Source organism: Thunnus maccoyii, chromosome 3 (genome assembly GCF_910596095.1).
Source record: "Thunnus maccoyii chromosome 3, fThuMac1.1, whole genome shotgun sequence".
Lineage (NCBI taxonomy): Eukaryota > Metazoa > Chordata > Actinopteri > Scombriformes > Scombridae > Thunnus > Thunnus maccoyii.
In genome coordinates, this window is record NC_056535.1 from 19,078,909 (window position 1) to 19,104,677 (window position 25,769).

Here is a 25,769-nt window from a genome sequence, read left to right on the forward strand (position 1 = left end):
AACAAGGTCGGGGTACCTCTGCGAAGCACAGGAACAGGAGGAAAAAGAAGGGGCAAGTTGAGCTTGATCTTGAACGTGCATGTGTTTCTCATTCCTCGGGAAGTGGGTGATGTGGCTTGATATCCCCGGAAGTGTTCGAGTCACACCAAGGACCTCGGGAACATGAGAACTGCCAAGATCAGCCAAAGATATTGCACAGAGGGAGCCGAGCCTCGAGGCTAAAACATCAAGCTCAGAAATAATAAAACTACTCAAATCCCAATGCAGATATTTAGGCCTACACAGCTAAAAGCAAACAAGCAGTTTCAGCAAAGAGGACATCAGGACCCCTGGGCCAAAGAAATGTAACCATGTTACAGTAAAATTAAGCCCATTAGTCTAGTGTTAAAGTTGTTCTTTGACTGACTAGATGAAAAATAAGTACATAAAAAAATCCAAAAACTAATTTAAAAAATTTCAGCTGACACCTTTCCTTAATTATTTTTTTCTATTGCATGTATAAACATGTCTGTGTACACGTCAAGGCCTGTCTGGCTTTTTGTTCATCATGTTAATTGACAGGAAGTGCTACTGCACATTCAACAGAGCTGAGAGGTTTTTGTCAGTGCCATGCAGGGTGCTGAAATCCTAAAATACAGCTTAGAGATAGGGAGACAAGTAGAAGTAGCTAAGTGACAGAAAGTCATAGATAACTTTAAAAAAAAATAGAATCTAAAAACAACGTCAAAAAACACACAAAGCCTTGTGGGTATTCTGTGCATTACAACCTTAGAGTTCCTCCTGAACAGAAAACATTTTTGTTTGTGTTTCATTAAGGAACAAAGCGAGCAGAATGGGAGGAACGGCAAAGAAGGCATACTCGACTTCCTCATTATGCCACACTTGCTCTGCAGCCTCTTCTCTAAACTTATCTGGTGAGAAGTGGATAAGGCCATCTCATTATAATCAAATCCAACTGTGTCACCAACTCTCAACCCACTCACAGTTTAGAGGCGTATATTCCCTGCAGTTTTTCTCCTCTTAAAAAAAAAAAAAAGGTATACTGTGGAAATGTCATATTATCTGTGCTATAATATTACAGAAAGTCAGAGGTGATGAGGCCTGGGCAGCGTGACATGCCATGTGTTACGCTGTTCTTCAACCTTTTACTACAAGGAATAAGTAAGGAACACAGCACATCAAACATCAGGCTTAGATAGAGCATGTGGGCGAAAATGTCTAGATGAAAGTCTCCAGTGTATTCAGTCTTCCTTGAATAGAAAAAAGAAAGAAAAGGAGAAAAAAAAACAACACATCCTGGCATTTATTCTCTATTCATAAGAAGCCGGTAAAGAACTATTGTTCTATTGTCTGGCCAAAACTGACCCTTTTATGAATTAAATCTGCACAACTTCCTGTGGAGAACTCATAGCCACTTCACTTACATACAGGCTGAATCTTGAGTAGACAGCTACTCCTCAAAAATTGTGAAATTACACTGTAAATTTAAATGATGTCAATCTTCTGTCAAATGTGCTTCTAGGGCAATGCTAGTACAGTGAATTAAGTGCATTAAATAGCTGGAGTGCTTCAGTGATTGAGTGCATCAGGGACTCTGATGAAAACCATTAACAAGATTAAACAAATTCAGGGCTGGTGACCCCTTTACTTGACCAGCTATGGCTTGTTCCTTTCACAGACCACAATAAACAATCCTCAAACATGTCTCCCCCGTACGCAGTGGCAGGACTGTACATAACAGCTCTGACAGTGTCCGAAAAATTTACTGTAGAAAGTGAGGTTTTCAATTTTCAATATGTGTGGCAATTGGATGGCTTAAGTGCCAAGAGCTTATGAGGTCATTCCTCAGGACACGGTGTGCAGCCTTGCATGAATTGTCTAGTTATTGATTCTGAAATAAATTCAGCTGCCTCTGGTGGATACATTACACTCCTCACATATTACTGCTGTTCATAAATGGTGATGGTTGATTACTGGTCATGTAAATTGTTCCATCTAAGTCAACAGGCAGAGTGTGACAATGATCCCGCTAGGTCATTGATTTGATCACAGCTAGGGTCATCCAGGCTGAAATTGTATGTTTTTGTAGTGACAGTGAGGTGATTTAGAGAAAAGCATCTACAAATCTGTGTATTGTCTTGTATTTCAGGTTGTAGCATACTGTAATTCAGCTGCACAGTCATAAACCTGTAGAAATACGCCTTAGAAGAAAACATCTGCCTAGCTCTGATGAAATATACCTAACCTGCAGATCACTGGCCAAATGACTCAACGTTAGCCATAAATAATACCACCGCACTAGGACTTTGCATGCCTCGCTTCCAAACAGGCTCTTCATGCCTGCCCGAGGCCGTACAAGCAGTCAGACCTCCTCCCTTCCTCTTTAAATGCTCTTTGATGTTGGACTCTAATCAATACTTGAAGGCTGAATTTAGAAACGATAAATACAACCATGAAGAGCAATGCAGTTGATACCTCTGTAGCAGCCTCTTAAGTGGCCTCGCTAGTTTGTAGTTTACTGTACGCAGTTCAATATTTCTTTCTCTAGATCTTTAAAAGGACCTAGACGTGAATACACACTTTGCTCGTGTAATGAGAGATGTACACATTGTAAAAACCTACCTGTACATGACAAGAGTGGTATAACATTTTTACACTTCATCGCTAGCGCTAAACAGGCAAATATCATCATCATCTGAGAGCCATATGACATAATACAACGCTTTAAAAAAGTGGCAGCATGTCACACAACTGTTTATTGCATGCTGGGTCCATGCTTCCCTCGGAGAATTTCTCCAATAACAGATATTTTAATGTTTAATGTCAACTTCATTTGCACACTAAGTCAATGTTTTTTTTTTCTGCAGAGGTCAATGTCATTACATGTCATTTTAATGTCATTACACTGCCTAGATGCTAAAATGTAATTGCATGTTCAAGAAAATGAAATAATTTCTCTCTCACACCGAGGGATTTTCATTCTCCGCTGGTTACCCTCCTCCCCACTGTTTTTCACAACTAAAATTACAGTAACAACAGTAATCAACTCGGAGTGTTTCCAACTGTTCAAACTGATTTGTTATGAAAATAACCACATTTTCTAAAAGTAGTAAGAAAAAATCTCTTATAATTACCAAAAGTGAATATTTAATGATGTAGAGTTTTCAGGCTCAATTCCCTCCAAAACTACTAAAATCTGTCTTTTTTTTTTTTTTTTTTTTTTTTAAACCAAAAAAAGAAATATTACACTTTGAATAATGATAGGTGGATTTTCTGTACCTACTGTGGTCCAACAATAAGTATAGGCTGCTGTAACTTTAGAAGAGTTGTGATGGAAGAAATCGAGTGGCGTTATAAGATGGCTGCTCATTAGCCAAAAAGGATTACAAGACTATTACAGTACCCATCATTTTTGCCAACGTGCGACTCGAGACAAATGAGGACATCTGTTCAGACCCACAGCTCCTCCACATTCACACTCTTGTTTGTCCTTGCTTTAAGACACTACAGCTTGATTGTTGTTGTTAAGATATGAAAATGAATCCATAGACAACCAGACAATTTCACATCAAACTTATTGAAGTTACCTTGGCACATCGCCTACTTGTAGTCAGATTTGCAGCAACATAAATCCAAGGCTAATAAACATGAGATCCAGAGAACACAAGAGCAGGAACAAACAAAAGCTGGAAAACAGCATTCAATTGAGCAGTGCTTGGCTGTGACTCAAGGTAATGATTCTAATCAGGCAGCAACACCACAGCTGAGTAGTGAAGCCAGCGTGTAAGTGCATTTAGCTGCAGTCCTTATGGCCAATACATGCTGGTCCAAAAAACAAATACACGATTGAATTTGTTTTCAATTCAAAAGGAAAATGTTCCTTCTCTTGAGTAAATTCGATAAATTTATTCAATCTAGTTTCATCTCTCATGTGTGTCCTGAAGGTGATTTGGAAATAACGGCGATATTGTGGAGTGTATCTGTGTGATTAACAGGTTTTTCGGCCTATCACAAACTATCACAGTCAAACAGTTTGACTGTGACAGTTTGAAAACTTGCCCCCCCTCTCAGCTCTGCATGAGCTATTCCCTTTTTGTGTAAATGTGGAAGCTTTTAGTGACTGGCAAGCTTACAGCAAACAGTAAACCCAAATCCAGGTTTCAAAATATCTGTTCAGCATCCAATCGGTTGTCTTTTTTTCTACAGTCTATAATTCTAATGCATAGCAATTATCAAATTTTAAAATGTCATGTTCACTCGCTTTTAAGCTTCCACACTAAAGCTTTACATTTATATGCTTGATTGAGAAAAAAAATCCTTTAAAAGGTTAGGCATGAAAAAAAAAAGATGAGCAACAAAAGTGGTTGTAACATGTATTAAAAGATCAGAGATACTTTCAAAATGCTCGCTCAAGTATGAGTCACTGTTATTTAGTCAATAACTTGTTACATTACACATTTATTGATTATCCATATTGATTATCCACTTTGCAGTTCATTTTTTTCAATTTAAAGAGGAAGCACAGACTTGCTTTACTATTAAAGCAGCAACAATAAGGAATTTACTGATTTGCTGTAATCTGTTGATCTACATTTCATGCCAACAAACACAGCATTCAGTACACACACTCTATAATAATATATAATAAGAAAATATTTCAATTCAAAATTTATCTCAAAGCATCATTTTATCAAGATGGCACTTTGATGTCATCGGTGTCATAAAACCTACTGAAAGCATTTAATTGAGCTAATCATTCCAAACACTGCAGCTACACAGATGATCATCTTGACAACTGAGAGGCAGCCGAGGCAGAGCGGTTGCTAACTCCCACCTGCCTCACGCTGGCTGTTAAGTGCGGGGACAGATGATCTCTAGAATCCCTGAGTGATTAGCAGTTACCTGGGGATAGGTCTCCTCTGCTGTGGTAAACACTGGTGTTGTGAGGTTTAGATTAGCTGTGACAATAACATACAGCAGCTGTCAGCTCACACCACTGTTTGCCAGATAAGCAGACATGCAGGAATTTGTACGACAGTGTGGCTAAAATTACCTGGGGATCAAACGGAGTGTGTTATATATATTTATGTTTTTTTTTTTTTTTGTTAAATGTTCCTGCAAATTCAACTGTTGATCGTCTTGTTGCGCAAGTCCTTTTCATTGTCTAATAAATATGAGAGTTGTCATTGTTGAGGAAGCGCAAAACACTGTCTTTCTGAAATATGAAAATGTCAAAAGGAAAAGGCCATGGTATTCAAATCCCTAGTTAATTAGGGTTCCACTACCAGGAGGGTTTGAATGTTTGTGTTGAAGAACAGGAGCATTTGCATTCCCCAAAGGGAAACATGTCAACAGGATCGATAGGGCAGTCTTTAAACTCCTGTTCTTCCTCCAAAAACTATCCAACTCAGCACATCTTCTCCCTTGGAATTCACTGAAATTAACTAGTACCAAATTTTCACTGTGGCTGTCTTTGTCTTTTTTTTTTTCTTTTTTTTTTTTTTTTAAACAATAGCACCCAATCCTTTCACAGAAAACATTTTTATCAAACAGTTAAACATCCAAAAGTAAGCTTTCAGTTACAATATATTGCACCTGGAAAATGCCACCTCACATGTTTTGCATGTCTTTTTGGTATCATGGTTAAATAACAATGATCCCTTTTCCATTGTTGTTTTAGTTGTTTCTCTAGAAATAGAGATAGCTCCCAGAGAGACAGTCGAAGTGTGTGGGAGAAACAAACAGAACATCAATCTCATTCTAAACCCAAAGGAAAGAGCCTGGGGGAAGATCTCTCAGGGTGTTAACTTAGGGAGGGGGAAAAAAAACACATTCAACAAGGAATTAATGAAATGGGTTTAGCACTGGAGTGGAAAAGTGGATACCCACTCAGTGTTACAATTTGGCAGACTAATAAATGTATTTGATTTCAACTAGCCCACTTTATTTATCACTTGTCATATCCTCGTGGTGAATGACCTTTAATGGAATAATATTCTATAATCAAATCTGATATGTGGTTAATTATAGTCTGAAATACGCTTAGTGTATATCTCAAAATAAACAATATATCACCAAACTATGATGTAGTATGTCAGAGCAAACTGTTTATCATAATTCATTGATAAAGAACGCATTTAAATTCCAAGTGCCCAAATTTTTCAGTACTTCAGATGTATTGTTTGTTTAATCCTAATTTATTTACATCTGCACCTCTTTGAAATGTCAGTGATTGGAAATTATTAATCCTTACTAAGTCTTACCTCTTTGGGTACCTTTCTGGATAGAGCTGGGTGATAAAATGATAACAATAATCATCTCAATATAATTTTCCTTGATACAAATATAACAAATGTTGATGATAAATGTTTGATATAATTAAACAGAGAGGCTGGGTCAGCTTGCACCAGCTACTGGGGGCTGGCTAATTGCTGCTAACCTTTGCAGAGCCACGCTTCCAATTCACTGAGCCTTGCCTCCACAACAGCAAATAAACTACATTTATTATATGTACCGTTATAACTAAAGGAGGCAGAGGAATAACTAAACATAAGACACACCTAGCGAGAGAGAGCAGGAGAGAGAAGCCATCACTAGCTGCTAAGATAAGCTAAAGCAGCTAGCAGATCCGAATAGCGTGTGAACAACTGTGGGATTAGCGAGAAAGTCGCTAAAAGGAGGAGAGAGCTATGAGTGCTTGAGCAGAACTAGTGTACATTTACAGCGGGTAATTAACCACTGTAATGAAGAATATAGTAAAATTAACGGGTTTGAGAGCAGCAAAAACGCTACCAGTAACGCAGAAATGCTGGCAACCTGAAATGAGACACTACGCTTACCTCAGCACGTCACGTCACAATTTCATCTGGGCAAAGGTGATTTCTGTGGGTTATGTATTGTGGTTGTTTTCATTTGTATATTTTAGTTGGAATTTAAATGCCTGCGTTATTGTGTGTTACTGGACATGTAACTAACTTTGCAGTCTGAGGCATCTTACATGTGTGCTGTATCACACTGCAGTACTTCATTTTTCTATTAAGATATTTATTTAGTTGAGGAAAAAGGACTGAAAAAGGATTTTACTTAATTTTATTCACGCATATTTTGGTGTTGAAATAAGATTTTATCAATCTAATTATTTTCCACCTCAGATTTGTGAAATGTTGTTTGGCAAGTCATGTTCTGACCATGAAGAATAATTTAATACCATAATTAACCATCAGATTTCTTTAACTTTCACTCAGAGGCAAAAATCAGCCTTAAAACTGGAAGACATTTATCATGATAATTATAAATATGGTCAGCCAGTCTCGATTGTTACTGCTGGAGTCCGCTGCACCGCTCCGCCAACGTTTGCCTCTGAGTCATGGCGTAGAAAGTTCACAATATACTTTACATTCATCTTGCCAAGGTAATTATTTAGTCATTAATTCAAAAAATTCTTGCAACCGCTGCCGTCTTTGAAGATGAACTACAAGATAACTCTTGTATTGTAGACTGTCCCGAGTGCTACGCTGGCCTCACAACTGAGTTTCACCTTTTTTGTTCCGTCAACATCACATGCCGGAATTTTTAACAAAGGCGGAGGCCAGCAATGCAAAGTTCTACAAAGAGTTCACGCATTTTCTACAAAGCCTTTGAGTTAGACAGGCAGGTAAAACCCTGACCTGGGGTGAACAACAGCAAATGCCAAAAAAAAAAAAAAAAAAAAAAAACAATTTTCTGTCCTGACAGTGACTTCAAGTGCTACTGTAAGCAATGAGTTTCATATTCAAGACTGTGGTTAACTGATTTTGAACCAAAAGTAAATTAAATGCATAGTAACAAAAAGTATTACTTCACAGAAGCAAAGGTTTATTTTAGGTATCTTCTACAGCTGCTCAAAACAACAACGTAATTTATGCAAAGGTTCAAATCTAATTCATCAAACACAACTAGACTCTTATTCAACAAGCCTATTTTGCATTCCGCAAAGCACTTGATAAAACATGCACAGCCTAATCCTATATCTTCAGCAATTGTCGCCATAATTCATGATGGGGAAAATGAGCCTTGTGAATGGAATAGCCTTCTTTTGAATTTGTTTTTTATTGCCTCTGAAAAAGACTAACTTGAATGTAGCCTACCAAAAAAAAAAAAAAACTATGGGCACAAGGCAAATACATGCTCTGTTGATCCACAATAACACAATGTAGGAAAAAGGGAGCCTGAAGGTTCCATTGTCTCTACTCTCCACAGGGCAGCGTTGACTGACATTTCGGCTGTAAGTAAAGCTGACACAGTATCACATCACAGCGAGATTGTTAAAGAGGATGTGGCTACTGAAGGACACAGGACATTTATTGATATGGCCAAGTCCTTGAGTGCAGCAGTATATGTCCTTTAGTGACAGTGCCTTATTGCCTGGACATTAATCACCATTTTCATGAAGCACAGGAAATAAGTACACTAGTTTCCCCAACAGCGTTTTCCGCCCTTGTTTCAAACCAGCCTGGTTGAATCCAGTTTGTGTGTGTGTGTGTGGTTGTGTGTGTGTGTGTGTGTGTGTGTGTGTGTTTTGGGTTAGCTGTTACTAGGACCGATGAAATGATTTGGAGTGAAGTGGCTGTGAGTCATTCTGAATGATTAAAATGCTACTGTGACCAGCTTGGAGTATCTTAGCTGAAAGACTGAGTCAACTGAACCGAACAGACCAAAGTAATGAAGTGATGACTAATTGCCTGGATTAACATAATTTAAACTGTTTAATCACTATTAATGTCAAATTACTGAAATTATCACATACAATAAAGCATTGTTCTCCGAATGTTGAGCTCATATCAACCAACGCCACACGCACAGCTCCTTCCTCTGCTTCGCTATCTCTATGCACTGGATCTATTTTTGCCAGAGCAGATCATGTTGCTATAGCGTGAAATGCATTTGTGAATTTACACAAATGCCTGTATTTACTGACAACTGAAATAAATGTTTTAATTATTATTATTATATTAGTCATTGAGTTTGTATTTAAATACATATAACATTGATTCGTCTTGTTTGTCTCCTGTGGCTTTTCTGACAAACTCTGTGGAGTACAAGAAGGAACGCTACATTAAATAGAATAAGATGAGAGATTCAATATTCTTGTAAAACAATGGAAAAGCAACTCTAAACAATAGTGGACATGTGGCTGCTGAAAAACAGACTCCTTGAAGAAGCTCCAAGTGGACATTTGAAGTGTGACAGAGATGTGATAGAACTACACTGCAACCAGAATGAGATCATACAAAAGCAAACATTCAATATTTCTGATGCATCTCATCTCATTATCAATGTAGTTACTAAATGATGGTTAAAACAATCATCTCACTCATTAAGTAAGTGGACTTCATACCACTGCTTGTTTTCCCCAAAACTCAACAAGCCTAAAATAATATTTCATAAAAATATAATACTTTCTTCTAACGTTAATAAATGGGATTTCTGGTGAAAAATAAGTTAAGGTAATGCTGGGCGGTAGGTCTATATCGATTCATCCAGTATAGGCTACTGGTTTTAATTTCCTGTACGATATGAATAATTTCATATACCGCCATACCAGCGCATAGCTGAAATAATTGCTGTATCTCTTCAATAGGCAGCAAAATTTATAATCGCCGCGAAGAGCGCTACTGTCGGGGCAAGCTGTGCAGAGTATATTGAGAGGGGACCAATATTAACTGCATAACCGTCTTACTAATGGTTATAATTTTATAACACAACAATTAGTAACCCACAATCTTCTCTTTTTAACAGAGTTAAACACCTTGACACACAACAATTAGTGACACATAGGCAATTTGTAACACTAATAAATGTACATTTACAAAATTACACTGCCAAATGGCACGCTGGTACAGCTCGCTAGCTAGCCAGGTAGCTCAGTTATTGAGATTCCGGAGATTCAGATTGAGATTGGATGAATGAGGCCTTGCGCATAATGACGGTTAGCGGGGCAACCTCCGTAAGCCTCCTCCTGCTTTAGAAATCAATATGATTTTTACATGAATTGCTTAAAAGGTTGTGAGTCTGAACAAAAATAAACACAGGAAGTAGTCCTATGCAGTTAGCTATAAGTATCCAGGGCAGTTTGCACGTCGGTTTGTGCAAACTGCGACTGTTCAAGTAGTAACTTAGTAGATGAAATAAAATGGTTCATGTCTCCAAGTTTCCAAAGTGAAGGGATAAAATGACAAGATACACTATCGCTGGATGATAGAGAATTTCATACTGTAATTCCTCACACTGTTACATGGATGCTGGGGAGAAAAAAAGTTTTGACTGAAAGTTTTTTTTTTTTTTTTTTTTTTAAACTGGTGTCCAGGTTGTGCAGCAAAGCCACATAACATTGAGCGCCAAAGATGTGAAGTCACCTTGGGGGGTTTTGGGGCATGCCCCTACCCCCCAGAAATTTTTTTTAAAATGGTGCAATATGGCGCATTCTGGCCATGATTTGTATCCCCGGCAAAGGTACCAATGTATGCATGAAAAGTATAAAACATTTTACCTTCAAAAAGTATGCTACTAGTGATGAAGGAGTCCTATTTCTCCGCTCACCGAACAAAAAAAAACGTAGGCCTACTTATTTTAACTATCCAACTATATTTTAGAATAAAAATAACACAAATATCTGTACTTATTATCTGTATCAACTTTAAAGGAAACCAGAGTCTACATCAGTCAGTAAAAGAATACTGTTGAAGTTTTTGTCACATTAACATATTGGACAGCACACTGTCTCTTATTCCAACTGCACACTGACAATCACTACTGTTATCAAAACTCATTGGTTCGGTTCTTTATCAATACTCTTAATGGTTCTTTTTCATTACTAAATAATTGCTTCTTAAAAAATATATTATTTTAAAAAAAGAATAAATTCAAAACAGGATTAGAATTTATTTATATTTTAAATATAACTAAATGTTGTTTCTAGAGAGGCAACAGTAATGTTTACAACAGCAAAGTCACTATATGAACTCAATGATATTTCACTGGATACAAATCTAAAATGTCAAAATAAATAATATTCCTGACATCACAATACTGAGTGAAGTTTAGAAAGAATGAAGAACACAGACATCAGTCAGCATCAGTCATTCCTCTTCTGCACTCCTCCCTCTGCTGCTGATGTGATTCACTGCCTGCAGGTACCACTGATAGAGAGAGGAGGGGCTGGTTTGTCTCAGCCAGCAGCTAAGAATTTGCCAAATTTTAAGATATGACGCAAACTGAGCTAAACAGACTACATACAGGCAGCTTTTGTTTTAGCTTGTTCGTAACAATTCGCTATTAGCCGAGCTAGCGTGCTATGCTTGTGTAAACAAGACTAGATCAAAACCTAGTATATGGCTGGACCGGATAGTTAGTGGTAGTGTCTACAATGTGAATTCCTGGATATTAAATGTTCATCTACAATTTTCTGTAGTGGTCTCAGTAAAATTGTTGTTAAAGTGTTATAAAATCCAAACACACAGCGGAGCATCTCTCCTGCCGGCTGCTGACAGCGCTGTCAGTCGGAGAGTCGATCACACTGGATGGTAGAGGAGGAGAAGGTAGAGATGGTACAGACTGCTGGCACGTGTCTGTTTAAACAGGAGTTTAGCCGACTTCGTTGCATTTAACACTGGAGCTAAGAGCGTCAGAGCTCAGAGCAGGAAACACAGTCCCTCTGCATGACGCTGCTGTCCTCCACTTCCATCATCTCGCGCCGATTCATTTTGAAAGAGCAACGGCCAAAGAGGAAACTCCAAAACTTGGCCGGCCGACCAATGGTGTAACTACATCACTCACTCAGTCACTCACGGACAACTGCGGTTATAGGGCTGGTCTGTGGCCAGTCCAGCCAAACATAGCAGCAGTGGATGGGAGACTGCGGACAGAGCAGATTGAAATATTGTTTTTTTTCTACATGTTCATGTTTGTTGAACAGGCGTATTGATAAAGTACTGGCTTTCTACTCATGAAGGTTTTATTGCAATTACAATAACGAGCGTAGCTGTCGTCAATTTGAGTAACCTTCGAATTATCTTCACTTCACCTGTGTTCTGCTGTTCGCTGACTTTGCTCTGTGTGTGTGTGTGTATGTGGAGGAGATCAGCCCTGACACAGAGAGCCGAGGAGAGGCTGCAGCGTGATAATAAATTATACCAAAATGTTAAAAAGTACCGATAAAAGAACCAGTAACATCAGAGCTTATCAATACTACGGTCTTTAATAATTAAGCCCCGGTAGATTGATTTCTCATCTAGTAACTGACAACATATTGAATTTTCACTATTTTCTATTTTTGAAATGCATGACCACACAGACAAAGATCTGACATAAAATACGTTTTGACAACATGACTGAATTAAATGATACTGTGAAAGAAACACAAGGCTATAAATGTTTACTTACACTTGCCCTGACTACATAAAGGTAATCATTTTTTTAAACTGCATTTTCCATCAGTAAGGACATTGAAAATAATTCACTCTACGACAAGAAATCATTTCAAACCAGGAATGATTCCTCAGGTGTTTGTGAAAATGAGTCAATTTCCAGGCAGCCATTCTTACCCTAAAGAAATGCTGTTTCTATTTACCTTTAGGGGACTTTAAATGTCGTGCGTTTAAAATAATTACCCCTATTTTTCAAATCAGTGCCGTAGCAGAGACCAAATGTTCTGTTTTTACAATCTATTGTGGAGTGAACTGTGGAATAATAAAAGGTTATTTAAGGCAAATTAAACACTTTTTTCACAGCTGATCAGTTGAAGTAAACATGCTGAGGTGTGTTTCCCAAATCACAATGGTAGTTACTGCTGCATGCGCGACCATAGTTTAAACTACTAAAATCAAAACAATATTATTAATAACAATACTGAATTGTTGTTTCAAAGTTTACCCAGTTTAATCAGACAGACAGATAGGGATGTCCTGATCAAGTGTTTTTGCCCCCAATCCAGATACCAGGTCCTGATCCAATATTTGTATTTTCCTAGATAATACAGCTGCACAGTGCACACTACAAGTACATTAAAGTTATTAAAATCAATCCAATGTATATGCTTGCAATGCATTAAGAAAAAAACTACCTGCATGCTTTCTGAAATGTAGTGTCGAGAGGATAGGGCGTACCATGGCTCCAAAAGCTCGGGAAGACAGTGAAAACCTGCCTTCTCTACCACAGCGATGGGCTGGTCATCCAAAGCAATGAATTCAATTAGCCTCACTGTAATCTTTTTGGCCTTGTCTCTGTCCCGAGGAAATTTCTCTTTTCTTTTGAAAGTATCTCCCAGTGTTTGCTGCTCCGGTGCAGCCTTTGCCTGAGTTACCTGAGTGACTCACTGTATTCTGTTGAGTGATTTTTTTGGTGCCGTATCAAATTGGTAGTATTGAACACAGCTCTGTTACTACTGCCTCGCGAAATGCTCGCATTGCAGACATTACAAGATGATGGTGAACTGTTTTTGTTTTCCAATTTAAAATATTTCCACACTGCAGACATTTTAGCTGCTGGTATGCCAGAGTACACTTCTGCGTCCTGCCACAAATTGTGCTCTTCGGTTACAACACCTGTGTGAGAGCTGATGTAAATCGGGCTTAGGTTCTTGTTCAATATAGCAGATACCGATCAGTTAAAAAACGCCTTGATTGGCCCCAATACCAATCATTGAGACTGGGTCAGGACATCCCTACAGATAGACAAGGTAATCATTAAATTAGAAAGCAATAAGATAAGGATGAGCATCACTAGCCAAAGGATAAACAGCAAATTATCTGCACATGAGTAAAAAGTGATTACAGTTGCAGTGTTTCCCCCCATCGGACCATTTAGTGGGTGGCTCAGGCAGCTGGTGGAGAGACAACACAACAGTGTGCTGAGCCTATCCATGATCGAGACTGAGCATAAGTTGTACAATCTTGTGTCAGAGCTGTACATATTGAACCAATTATCCAGAGAAGGTGGAGGAGGGTCTTGACGATAATGATGCTGTTGCCAACATCAGTGGTGTCCAGACAGTTGGCATCCTGCTGGCAAAGCAGTACATCAGGACCTCATAAACAACATTAATGACATGTTTATTCACTAATATTCTATTCGCAGCGGACAGTAATGGTGTTATTTGAAAAAGCACAGTCATACAATACATACGAGAGAAAAATGGCCATCATTATCAAATAAGCTATAATAATTAGAATTTTTGTCCATTGTGGTCCCATTGTCTATCACCAATCCGTACACTTTTAATTTTTTTTTTTTTTTTTGAATAGCCATATTTACTTAAACTTGCAATAATTTCCTCATTATTTGTGTAATGCAATCAAGATGATTTCTATGATTAATGACAAACTATGCCTCCAAGGACAACTTCAGAGCTGTAAATCCAACCACACAATTTTAACAGTGGTTGTATGTGTTTGTCTGAACTACAATTTTCAGGACCACCACAGCTCCTGATGTTCTTCCCACAGGACTTATCGCTGTGTTATTGTAGGGAGTGACAGTTTGGAGAAATAAACCCCAGGACATAAGCGATTTGTGTAAGGAGACGTGTGAGGCTGCTTTTCTAAATTGGGCTGGGTGATCGTCATCAACATCTCACATCTCTACATGCAAAAAAATTCTCTTACATATCATGAAAATGAGGTCAATTTGATCTCTACAACTTTAAATCCAGTATGCACTGAATTCAAAAAAAGGAAACAACCCCCCTTACCTTTAAATCTCTCATTTTCATGTTAACTTGAAACAACAATACTACCTGTGATGTAAAATCTAAATTTAAATTAAAAAGATTTAGGTCACATATCCTAAAACAAAAGGTGAACACAATTGTACGAACAGTGCACAAGTAGTTGAATTGGATTATTTCCACCACCTTCTTGCTGGTCTGCCAGTCAGCCTGTATTGCCTTTCTGCTGTGTGTCAGAGGTCTGGCGAGGTATGCCATAAGAAAAAAACTCAGCTGTGTTAGGGGCTTGCAAGGCTACAAGTCAATAAAGCTACAAACTGAGGACGTGGAAGCATAGAACTGGGGGATTTTGGGGCAGAGGGGGGTGACTCAGAGAGGAACCATTCTCCTGTGTTACATCACTGCTACTTTTCTATGGGGGATGATTGGTGCCACAGAGGAGTCGCAAACATAAAATATATTTGGGGTGCACACTAACTACAAGTGTTACAGTACAGCATCTCCAGTTGTCACAATGTTAACAACAGTAGATGATGCAATTTTAAGATTTTCATTTAAATGGGTAAGGCTATGGATACTAGATTATGCAATGTATCCTTAGATGTCACTACTATTTATTTAATTCGTTCATTGCTTCTTAAGGTACCATAAAAGACCACAGCCAACAGATTGGTGGGTCAGTATTATCGGTTGATATTAACTCATCAGGATTTGCGTATCTGTCGGCTGATAATAGGGGAGGGAATCTTTGGGAATCTCACAATTCAATTCATATTCTTGGTCTATTGATCTGAATCAATTCTTGATTCAGTAAATAACAGAGGGGGCACTTGGATCTTACTCCAGTTCACCAAGTGCCAAAACCCTCACTCATGTCCTTAGTCCACCATACTGCAATGTTTAACATCTCATATCTTTTGAAAATAGAAGTTGCTCTATGTCTTCTGGAGTATGGGGAGGGGGAAAGGGTGAAAAAATTAGCTTTGCTGTTCTGTTACGTTCTGTCTCCTATCCACAACTCTGTACAGGTGCATGGCTTTTGAAATGCAACGGCCTGAGATACTTTCTTCACCCTGCCAGACCTGAAGTGTGTGTTTATCAGCTGGCTCATTTCCTAGTACTGGAGTTCAGTGCGCTAATCCACTAAGGTTAATCTCCAGGTGATGGCGTATCATTCCACAAAGTTAATTATGAAGTCATGAAATCCAAAACACACCCAAACACTTTCCTTCCTTAAAGGTGAACTACATAATAACTCTAGCTTGCACCCGCTGTATACTGCCCGGGTACTGCACTGTGGTCTTGCGGTTGAATTCAGCCTTTTTCGTTCCGTCAACACAATGTTGTTAAAATATAAAAATCTAATTTGGAATCTGTGAGTTGATTCAGAATTGTAGAAGATAAGAGTTGTGACTCTTTTGTGAATAGATTTTCTTTCCTACCCCAAGCTGACAAGCAACAAGAGATGGTACACTTAGGCTATGTTTCTACAGCTAATGGTCAGGCTTTTTACCATATTAATAAAATAAGGGAGCTAATGGAAAAATCCAATTCTGACCAAGACTATTAGATGACAGGAAACAGCATACCACTCAAAAACCTGTTCAACACAACAAAATATGTCTTAGAACGGGTGCAAGGACCAGAAACATTGATCAGAGCTGGCTGTTTCTGAACAATATATGAAGACTCTTTTGTCCTTACTGTCACAGAACTGACTATTTCTCTATATGATGTTCAAGAGTTCATTCATATCAGCATAGAAATAACAGGAAGAGAAAAGATGAACATTTGTTTTGGTCATACTTTGTTGTCTTGTTAAAGGGTGTCTCATCTATTCTCCTGTGTTGCCTTCAGCCCCACTTCAGGCTCCCATATAGGTACTCAACATGTTCTCATCCCAGGTCGTCAGATACCAATGCTTTGTCACACCCCTCTGGTGTCTCATGCAGACGCACAAGGCACCCTTTGGCATCTGTAAAGCGATGAACCAGGCTTTCAGCTAAATCCAATATAGACCAATCCGTGGCACCATCACATGCTCAGAGCAACTGGTGTGGTCTGGTTAGGTTTAGGCACAAAAACCACTTGGTTACATTTAGGGAAAGATCGTGGTTTGGCTTAAAATGAACACTTGAAATGTCATCATGGCAACAGTAAACACCATGACAAAAAACTGACCCAAGTCACAGTTTCAAAAGTGACACTTGCAGTTGGAAGCGGGAGGCGAACATAGTCTCCTGCAGCAAAGACCACTTTTTGCAATCTAACTATCAAGCCATCTGCCCAACCTGCCTCCTCCTGAGAAGGAAAACGTCACCTTATATAGACATCATCATTCTCATGTCATCTAATAATGACGCAGAGGGGTAATTGGAGTCAGTTGAAAGCCCAGTGTGTCTCATACAGACGCTCACGGGTGCCTTTTGCATCAGTATCAGACCTCAAGGGATGTGACAAAGCATCAGTATTTGACGCCACAGGAATGAAAACAATATTTTACACTGGAAAGTCCCACCAGTAAAGAGGTAACTTGCACAGTATGTAAGGCTTTAGTTTCGAGGGGTGGCACTAGTGTTGCCAATTTCAACGCCAGCAATCTTATAAAGCATTTGAAGATGCAATCATATCACATCCATACAGGGTTAGTAGTATGCAGCTGTTACTTTTTTTTTTTTTAATGCATGGTATCGGATCGGTACTCAATGTTGGCCGATACACAAGTTCAGGTATCAGAATCGGTATTGGGAAAGAAAAAATAGAATTGGAACATCTCTAATTGCAGATTAATCCACCAGTTGTTTTTTTCAATTGATTTTCCATTTTGTCCAAGAAATGTAAAACAAACTATGATGCCCATCATAACATTTCAGAGCCTAAGGTGACGTCTTCAAATTGTTTGTTTTGTCCAAACAACAGTCCAAAACCCAATCTATTCAATATACTATCATAAACCACAAGAACAAGCAGCAAATCCTCACATTTGGGAAACTTTTCATTTCCTTATTTGGCTTTTGTTTTAGCTCTAGCTGTGACCCATCACACTCTGTGACTCAATTATTACTGATCAATTCAGAGGTATTTTTAAACCATGGTCACATACTTTATTTTGATAGCAAAAGTGGTGGTGGTATAAACTTTGGAAATGTGCCTAAGTAATTTGGATAAGGTATTGTGATCGCTTATACTCTACTAGACACCAATAGACTAAAGATCTGACTGTACTATTTTCATAGTTGAACCGCTAGTACAAAACGTGGGCGACAGATTTCGGTGCAACACCGTCAATCACCAGCCGGTAACCAATTTTCCAGAACTACAGTTTTGCTCCTGTGGCATTAATCGCCCCTCATACATGCCCATCCATCTACTGTACGAGCCAACAGCGCTAACTATCGCCCTCATCCTCGTTTCTACCTACGCACATGACAGCAATCAAACACACAGAATTATACCTCCACATAAACCAAGTCTCCAACTACAGCAACCCTATAATAAAACTTGAGACCCAAACAAAACTACAGGCTAAACGGACAGAGGAAATCATGGTAATTCCACAGGAGATAAGCGATAAAGTATACCAAGTGTGGACTACAACCCTTGTGAGCTCCTACAGGAATGTTATAGTATATTTCCCAGGATTTATGCATTCTTGAGGCTGCTCCATGTTGTATGAATATTGAATGTTGTTGTAGGTAAATATGTCAAACGGCCGGGGTCAAACAGGAGCCGCAGGGACCACCAGAGCCACGACTAAACGTTAAACCTAGGAGGATTATTTGCGCCATAGTCCAGCTGAATAATCAATAACATGCACACACATCAGGGAGGCTAAACGTCTCGGTGTTAACAGAACCGTTGGACGTGAAACTCGGGTCGGCCCCTGTAACCGATAGTGGAAAACCAGGCGAAACGTTGCCTCTGAAAAATATCTTAATGCATCAACCAAAACTCGCTTTTGCCATTGATTATAAAACATCATGGACACTCAGTAGTTAGGCTAAAATAAACTGATAGCTATCCCGTGTTGCAAGTACTTACCAGGATGACAGTCTTCGTGTTTGGGCAAGGTTAAAAAAAGCATTAAGGATAAAATCCACCAGTAACTCGGTTCCCGTATTCTCGGCATGTTAGACTACTCATCGAGAGCAACAAGAAGGAGGAGGAGGAAGGACAAAGTTTTTCAGTCTTTTCTCTTCTTTAAAAAAAAAAAAATCGCATACACACGAGCGAAGACTAAAACGAAGTCGACACAGCAGCCACGAAGCATCAAAGTAATCGTTGGCAGTTCGGCTACAGAGTCACTGCTTTTGTTTTTTGTCTTTCTTTTTTTTTTTTACAAAGACAAATTTATTCGCCTCCAGTCCAAGCAGGGACTGTTTTCTGCTTCGAGGAATAAGACGTTACGCACACTACGGCTGTGCAAAAACAGTTCAAAATCTGTTGTTGGACTCCGCCGTGCCTGTAGCGGGCTTCCAGATAGCGACATTCCCGAAGTGCAGAGGGGTCAATCGGCGATCAATCGCTGTCTTTAACTACAGGGGGAGAAACAAAAGTGGTCGGATATTATTGATTTCACGTGCTCATTATTAAGTGATTATCCGCGGCGTCAGCGTGGCGAAGGGCAATGCACAATGCGAAGAAAAGTGGTGCTGGAAATGTCCCATTCTTCCATCCAGGAAGTAGACTAGCGGTCAGGCATGCATGGATATCTGGCTACTGGTCCCATCCTACCGGACAGGCTGTGTGTGTGTATGTGTGTGTATGTGTGTGTGTGTATGTGAGAGAGAGAGAGAGAGAGAGAGAGATAGAGAGAGAGAGGGAGCCTGCACGGGGCGGGAGCAGCGGAGGGAGGGGAGGCGCTTCTTGGATTTGCTGAATGCAAAATGACTCGGAACGGACCCAGAGGCTGGTCCCTGTCTATGGTGCTATATGATATTAAGACTCCAGAAATCAATGGCTCATGTCAGATTGTTTAGTCACCAAGTCCAGACTGAATTCCTCTGCCTCTTTTTTTAAATGTCGCATCAAACATGTTGCCTCAAACATGATGAAATACTGATAATACAAGCTAATCTAGCTGAAGCTGATAATACAAATATTATCTGGCTCAGGCCATTTCAGAATCTATATTGGATTGAAGCCTTCACTCATAGAAAAGATAAAACAGCTCTCCTACTAAATCCACTGATTCCAACCCCCATCCAGTCATCTCACTGTTGTGTTGCTTCCTCCCAGGCCCCATTATTAAAATCACCCTCCTGTGGTCACACAGTGATGTCCCTTTGCCTCCTGCTGGCAGAACTGTGAATGGAATACTTTAGCAGTAATCATCACCTGGAATATCATCATGTATGAGTGTGTACTGATTGGAGAATTATGCATCCACCGGTAACACTCCCTTAGGCAAATGTGTAGTCAGTGGTGTTCTTGCAGAACTATCCAGCTGGACATTTAATTTGAGGAATCTGATTAAATTTCTCATTTAATTACCCATTTCTCTGCAGGACCATTGAGGACAGTCACAAGGGCCCTTTGCTTTTAATGTCGGCCATCTGCTTCCTCTCCAAAATGCCTACCTTTTCAAAGCGTCCACAGCCTCGTGGGCATCCTCTCACGATCCTCCAGCCTGCACTACCTCCATACACACTGTGCAACGCCACTGTGATTAACAATGCTCCAGACCTGACTTGTTTCTGATTAAGTTCAATTAACGTGAACGAAAGTTTCTGAATACGGTTCAGTTTTGTTTTCTGTCTTGTTTTGTCATGTAACTTAACAGGTTGGACAACTGATAACTAACTGCCAACTGGTCCTATTGATTAATGATTAATCATGCAGAACCCAACAATGTTTTGTTCAATGTTCAGTATGAAATAGACACAACAAACTGACCTCCAAGTGTAGAGGTGCAGGTCCAGTTAACTTGTGGAAATAAAGTTAACTGAAAGTCATATTAGTGCTAATGTACATACATATATGAAATTGTAAATTATACATTTATTAGTATATAGTGTAAGTAACATTTTTTTTTACTGTATATTTGGTTTTGACAGAGTAATTCATACTCAAGCCCCACTTTTTAGTATTTTCCCGAAGCTGTCAAACACATCTTATTATACTGTTTGCTCAGTTGAATATGCACAGTTGAATATATATGTTGTATAGAGCAGAAACATTGAGTCGATTGTCATCTACTTTGATAATCACTTAATCAAGTGAAAATGCCTAACACTCTTCAGTTCCAGCTCAGTTATGAGGATTTTCTGCTTTTCTGATAGTCTGACAGTCTTATATGAAAGTAAACTGAATATCTTTGGGTTTTGGACTGTTGGTCGAAAAAAATAGTATATTTAAGGATGTCCCCTTGGGTTCTGGATGGACGTTTTCACTATTTTCCTGCATTTTAAAGATCAATCAATTCAAAAAAAAATCTAAACAGATTAACTGATACTGAAAATAATTGTAAGATGCACACCAATGTTATAGTAAAAACATTATCAAGCATTAGTCTCAGCATGTCCGTTCTCACTACTGTTTCAGCAAATCACCTTCCATGTGCAAATGTGCAACCTTGAAATCAGAAAAATAGTGTATACTGTAAAAGGCAATCAATGTAAACAGTATTAACGGACAGTTTGAAATGAACAAAAAAAAGGCATTTTAACCTTTGTGGTCATAATCTGAGCAATAAGCCACGAGGTTCCACAAAGCCAAGGCTGTGATGTACAATACTTTTTTTTTCCCCCTTTCTTTTCTTTTTTTCTGTGCCAAACAATGCCTCGCAGCATGATATGATCCAGGCTTATAGATTTAATTAAAAGGATGTAAGTGTTGCTCAATGTTTTTTATTTTCAATAAAAAAAAATAAAGTGGAGGACTGCCATGTTCTAAATCTTAACTTGGGGATATTGAAAACACAATGCAGACAAGTGAGTTCTTCATCATAGTGTTTTTACTTGTAGACTCTGTAATTTTGTGGTTGCATCTGTGCTCCCGCTGGAATTCAATTTTCACCCTAACAGTAACACTTATTAGCCTCCCTGCATGTACATGTGAAATAAGGGAAAAGGCAATAAATTATAATTAATGATATGATGCATTCATGCCATCCGACCTGTGACTGTCTGAAAAATGTACTCAGGTGATAGTGTGATAATTTGGTCAGAGTCATGCTCTTTCATGCAGAACCACTGCATTTGGCTCACTGATAGTTGCAAACACATAAAAGCAATCACAGCCAACATAGTGTAAAATGAGTCATGACTGTTATTTTTTCTATCTTAAAAGCATCATATGGAGGCGCACGCCAGGACCTTGAAAAATCAAAGAAGCCACCAAAACTACCCTCCGCTTCCCACAGTATTTCTTGCAGTTTCTTAGTTTCATGAGGCATTTGTAATGTGTGCTGTGACATTTGACATTCTAATCTTTTTCACCCTTTGGGAGTTGAAACCCTAAAGGCATCCTAACACTCTCTCTGACAGTTAAATTGTGCTTCAGATAATGAGAAAAAAAAGAAAAAAGCTGAGATATATATGATTCATGTGAGTCCAGCCATGACACCAGCATTGTCCCACGAGCATCTCCTTCCTCTTTGTCCTTAAGTGGTTTGAGAATCACACTTGTATTATTTTTTCAGACACATTTCACATGTTGACAGTTGGTACATAATGTACGACTGTGTGCATCAATTATGTAATGCAATTCAGGCTATGACCATATATAATTTATTTGATTCTCAATCTCCTACATTATTTAATCTAAAGCTATTTTTACCATTATTACTCTCCCCAAATAGTTTTATCTTTTGTTGGTCTGTCCTCTAGTTCTCCTTATCTACGTGTCATGTTTCTGCATTGAATCTACTCTGCTTTGTTGCTTCAGGAGAGTGTCATGAGTGTCTGTCAGCCAGGGCATGACAACCTTATAAAGGTTAACAGTCTAAAGCATGCCTGCCTAATAACAGTTTTTTTCTTCTCAAATCAAAATGTCAAAGAAGTGTGATGCACTTCAGCAATGTCACAAACTGCGATCATCCTGTCCAGCAGCTTCTTTCTATCTTGATTTTTTGAAAGATTTGGTTGTTATATTTACATTAGAACTATCTTTTATAAAAAATAATGCTCATCCTTTTGAAACTGAGTTGTTTTTGAAGCTAGTTTTTGGAGCCGATAATAGGCTCTGAATCAGAAAAAGCACCATGATGAAAAATCAAATCTATGGCAACTACTGACTTTTGATTCAAAGATTAAAGGACCATACCAATGTTTTGGATCTTTTAGCCGATCTACTGAAATTAGATGGATGTGGGATAACTGCCAGCCATTTTTTATGTGTTTTTGCTGCCTCACTGGCAATAACTGGATTCATTTAATTTCTATGTGGCATGACAGACAACTTAATCCAGTACAAAGAATATAATGATTTTATTTCTGTCAAAAGTTTGTTGTTGTGTTGAAATACATGGAGAGGCTTGAAAAGTCTGCCTGTGAGGTGCATTCACATGCTATGGGAAGTGGAAGTCAGTTGCCAAACAGGAATGCATGCATGATTAATGTTGAAAGAAAAGTGTGAAGACAGTCAAGCAAATAGGCAGACACACTGCAGAGGAAAATGTGAATTTTGTTGGTTTTCAGCAGCCGGCTAAAGCTCGGATATTGAATATGCTCATGATTCCTCTCGGGGATTTAGGGTCTGAATTTTACTTTTTTGATTGTGCATGAAAACAGCCTTGCCCATGGGAACAGAAGGGCGTCAATAGAAATAACACTCAAACCAACAGGATTCCCTGAGAGCAGACAGGAACTTCTGCATTTCCTGTGCAAACAGGAAGGTACAGTACAACCCCTGAGGTACCACTACTATCCCTTGTATTGATCATACATTCTATTTGTCATCTGTCTCCCTCGGTGCGAATACTTCCCTGGAAGTCAGCGTTAAAATAAATGACATAAAAAACAGCATTTCTTGTGCTGTGAGTGATGACAAAACCACTCTGTTTCACATTTTTTACTGTTATTTTTAAATCATTATAAGAACACACAGTTGTTTCATATGTGCAAATGACTTCATTCATCAAAGTAACACTGTACTCTCAAATGCAGAGAGGCTTTGCTGTGATGTAATGTGTTGGTGCAGTTGACCTAATTCTTGAGGATGGAGAATAATTTTCTGTAGGCTAATGCAGAGATAATGAGAGAAACATGGAAAGTTTTAGATTTGGGTGGTCAGTATTAGATAAAGAAAATGTAGGCAAAAAAAAAAAAAAAGAGAGGGGCAGAGAGAGAGAGAAAGAGAGAGAGAGAGAGAGAGAGAGAGAGAGAGAGAGAGAGAGAGAGAGAGAGAGAGAGAGAGAGAGAGAGAGAGATGACTTGAATGATTTGAGACTGTAGTAGTTACTATTTGAAGCCAGTAGAGGGTGTCTGCAAAATTCATGTTACCATTAATCACTGCAGTTGTTCAAACCACCTAGGACCATCAGTGAAGCTCCTGCAGAATATAATAGATTCATTTGTCAGAGAAGGGTGACGAATCTCGGCAAAGAACTTGGATGGATGATTTAATAGCCAAGAAATCCAGTATATGGAGTCAAAGTGTCAACATATTTAATGTGGCATATTGAAGCTGCAATAATTTACTTGATTTTAGTATATAGAGGCCTTGCAAAGTTTGTGTAGCCACTGGTAACCACTGGTATCCACTTTGCAAAGAAGAAGACACAAATAGTGGGCACGTTATGTATACAGTGTAAAAACAGGTAAAAAAATACGAAAAACACAATATAACATTTCAATTGTGACTTATTTGTGACTAATTTGTGACTAATTTATAATATTGAGCATTGTTTGTGTTTGTATGTTGCCAATGCATAGCAACCGGTTTTCTGCGCATGGTAACAGATGTCTCCTCCAACATGGAAGAAAAGTAGGCATGCTAGAATATTCTGTGAAAAGCCTCTTTTAGTAGTAAAAGACTACTCAGGCAGAGCTCAGTGATCAATTTTCCTTTCACTTCCAACGACTTGCTCTAATTTGCAAGTCACAGAGGACTGTTGAAGTTATCACTATTTATCAAATGATGCAAAACTGCCAGAGAAATACTGAGAGAGGAAAGATTTTTGAATTTCTCAAGAAATGTGCTCACATGGAAAGGGTTTCCTTTGCGTTCCTCAGTTGAATTCATTCAAATGCTTACCATGTGGTCACCCACCACAATCAACACAGGTTTGTGTTTCATCAGGAAGTCTGGTTTCAACTGCTGTGGCATCTCCACTGTTTCTAAAACAGATATGAAGCTGGCTCACTGTTAAATGAGAGGATGCTGTTATGTCCTTGCTCTGACTGAAAAGAGCAATGACAATCCTCAAATTCCCCTCATGTCTAAAGTCATTAAAATTAGGGTACCTCTGAATTTTGTCAATAATTCAGAAGTTGCTGCATTTATCTCCCTCCTGGCACTAGCTGGCGTCTTTTTAGGCACAGAGCGACTGCTAGAGCTGGCAGATGTTTAGACACATGGCCACACAGCACTGTAGAAAATAAGCTGTCAGAATAATGCATCTTAATAAAAGGAAATCAGCTTTGTCAGCATCAGGGCAGAGAACCGCATCATCTGTGTGGTACACCACATACATAACATAATTTGAGCACAATATCCCATGTTAGTGTTTTAGCTTATGGATCTGCTTAAGTTTTTTGTGTAGATAACACGTGGAATGTGAAGATCCTCAGAGCTTTCCTGTTTGACTTTGTACTTTAGTTCATCCGTAGCCTCCCACGAACATCATGTATCCCTTCTTGCATAAACAAATCATTTTAATTACTCTGCACTTACTAGCATGATTACCAGTACAGAACACCAAGCATAAAACACCAGATGATATGATGTCTTGATGTTGTTGGATCCCATAGCCAATTAACATATAACCAATTTATTCAAAGACTAATTAAACCTGTTGAGGAAGTGTTATGTTTTTGTGAACTTCCACTAACTCCAGCGTTCAGAAGAGGTCTGGAAAGATGACCCAACACAATTTTGTGCCTCCTGAACTGTGTCTTATTTGCCG

General features: G+C 38.8%; 1 protein-coding gene across 1 annotated transcript in view; it reads right to left on the reverse strand.

The window, feature by feature from the left end:
• Window positions 1–19,468, reverse strand: part of ca16b (carbonic anhydrase XVI b) — a 110,167-nt gene extending 90,699 nt beyond the window's left edge. The window contains exon 1 of the mRNA XM_042405870.1: window positions 18,743–19,468. Within this exon, the coding sequence (XP_042261804.1) occupies window positions 18,743–18,830 (88 nt within the window). The 5' untranslated portion in view covers window positions 18,831–19,468. The remainder of the gene's footprint in view (window positions 1–18,742) is intronic.
• Window positions 19,469–25,769: the final 6,301 nt, after the last annotated feature.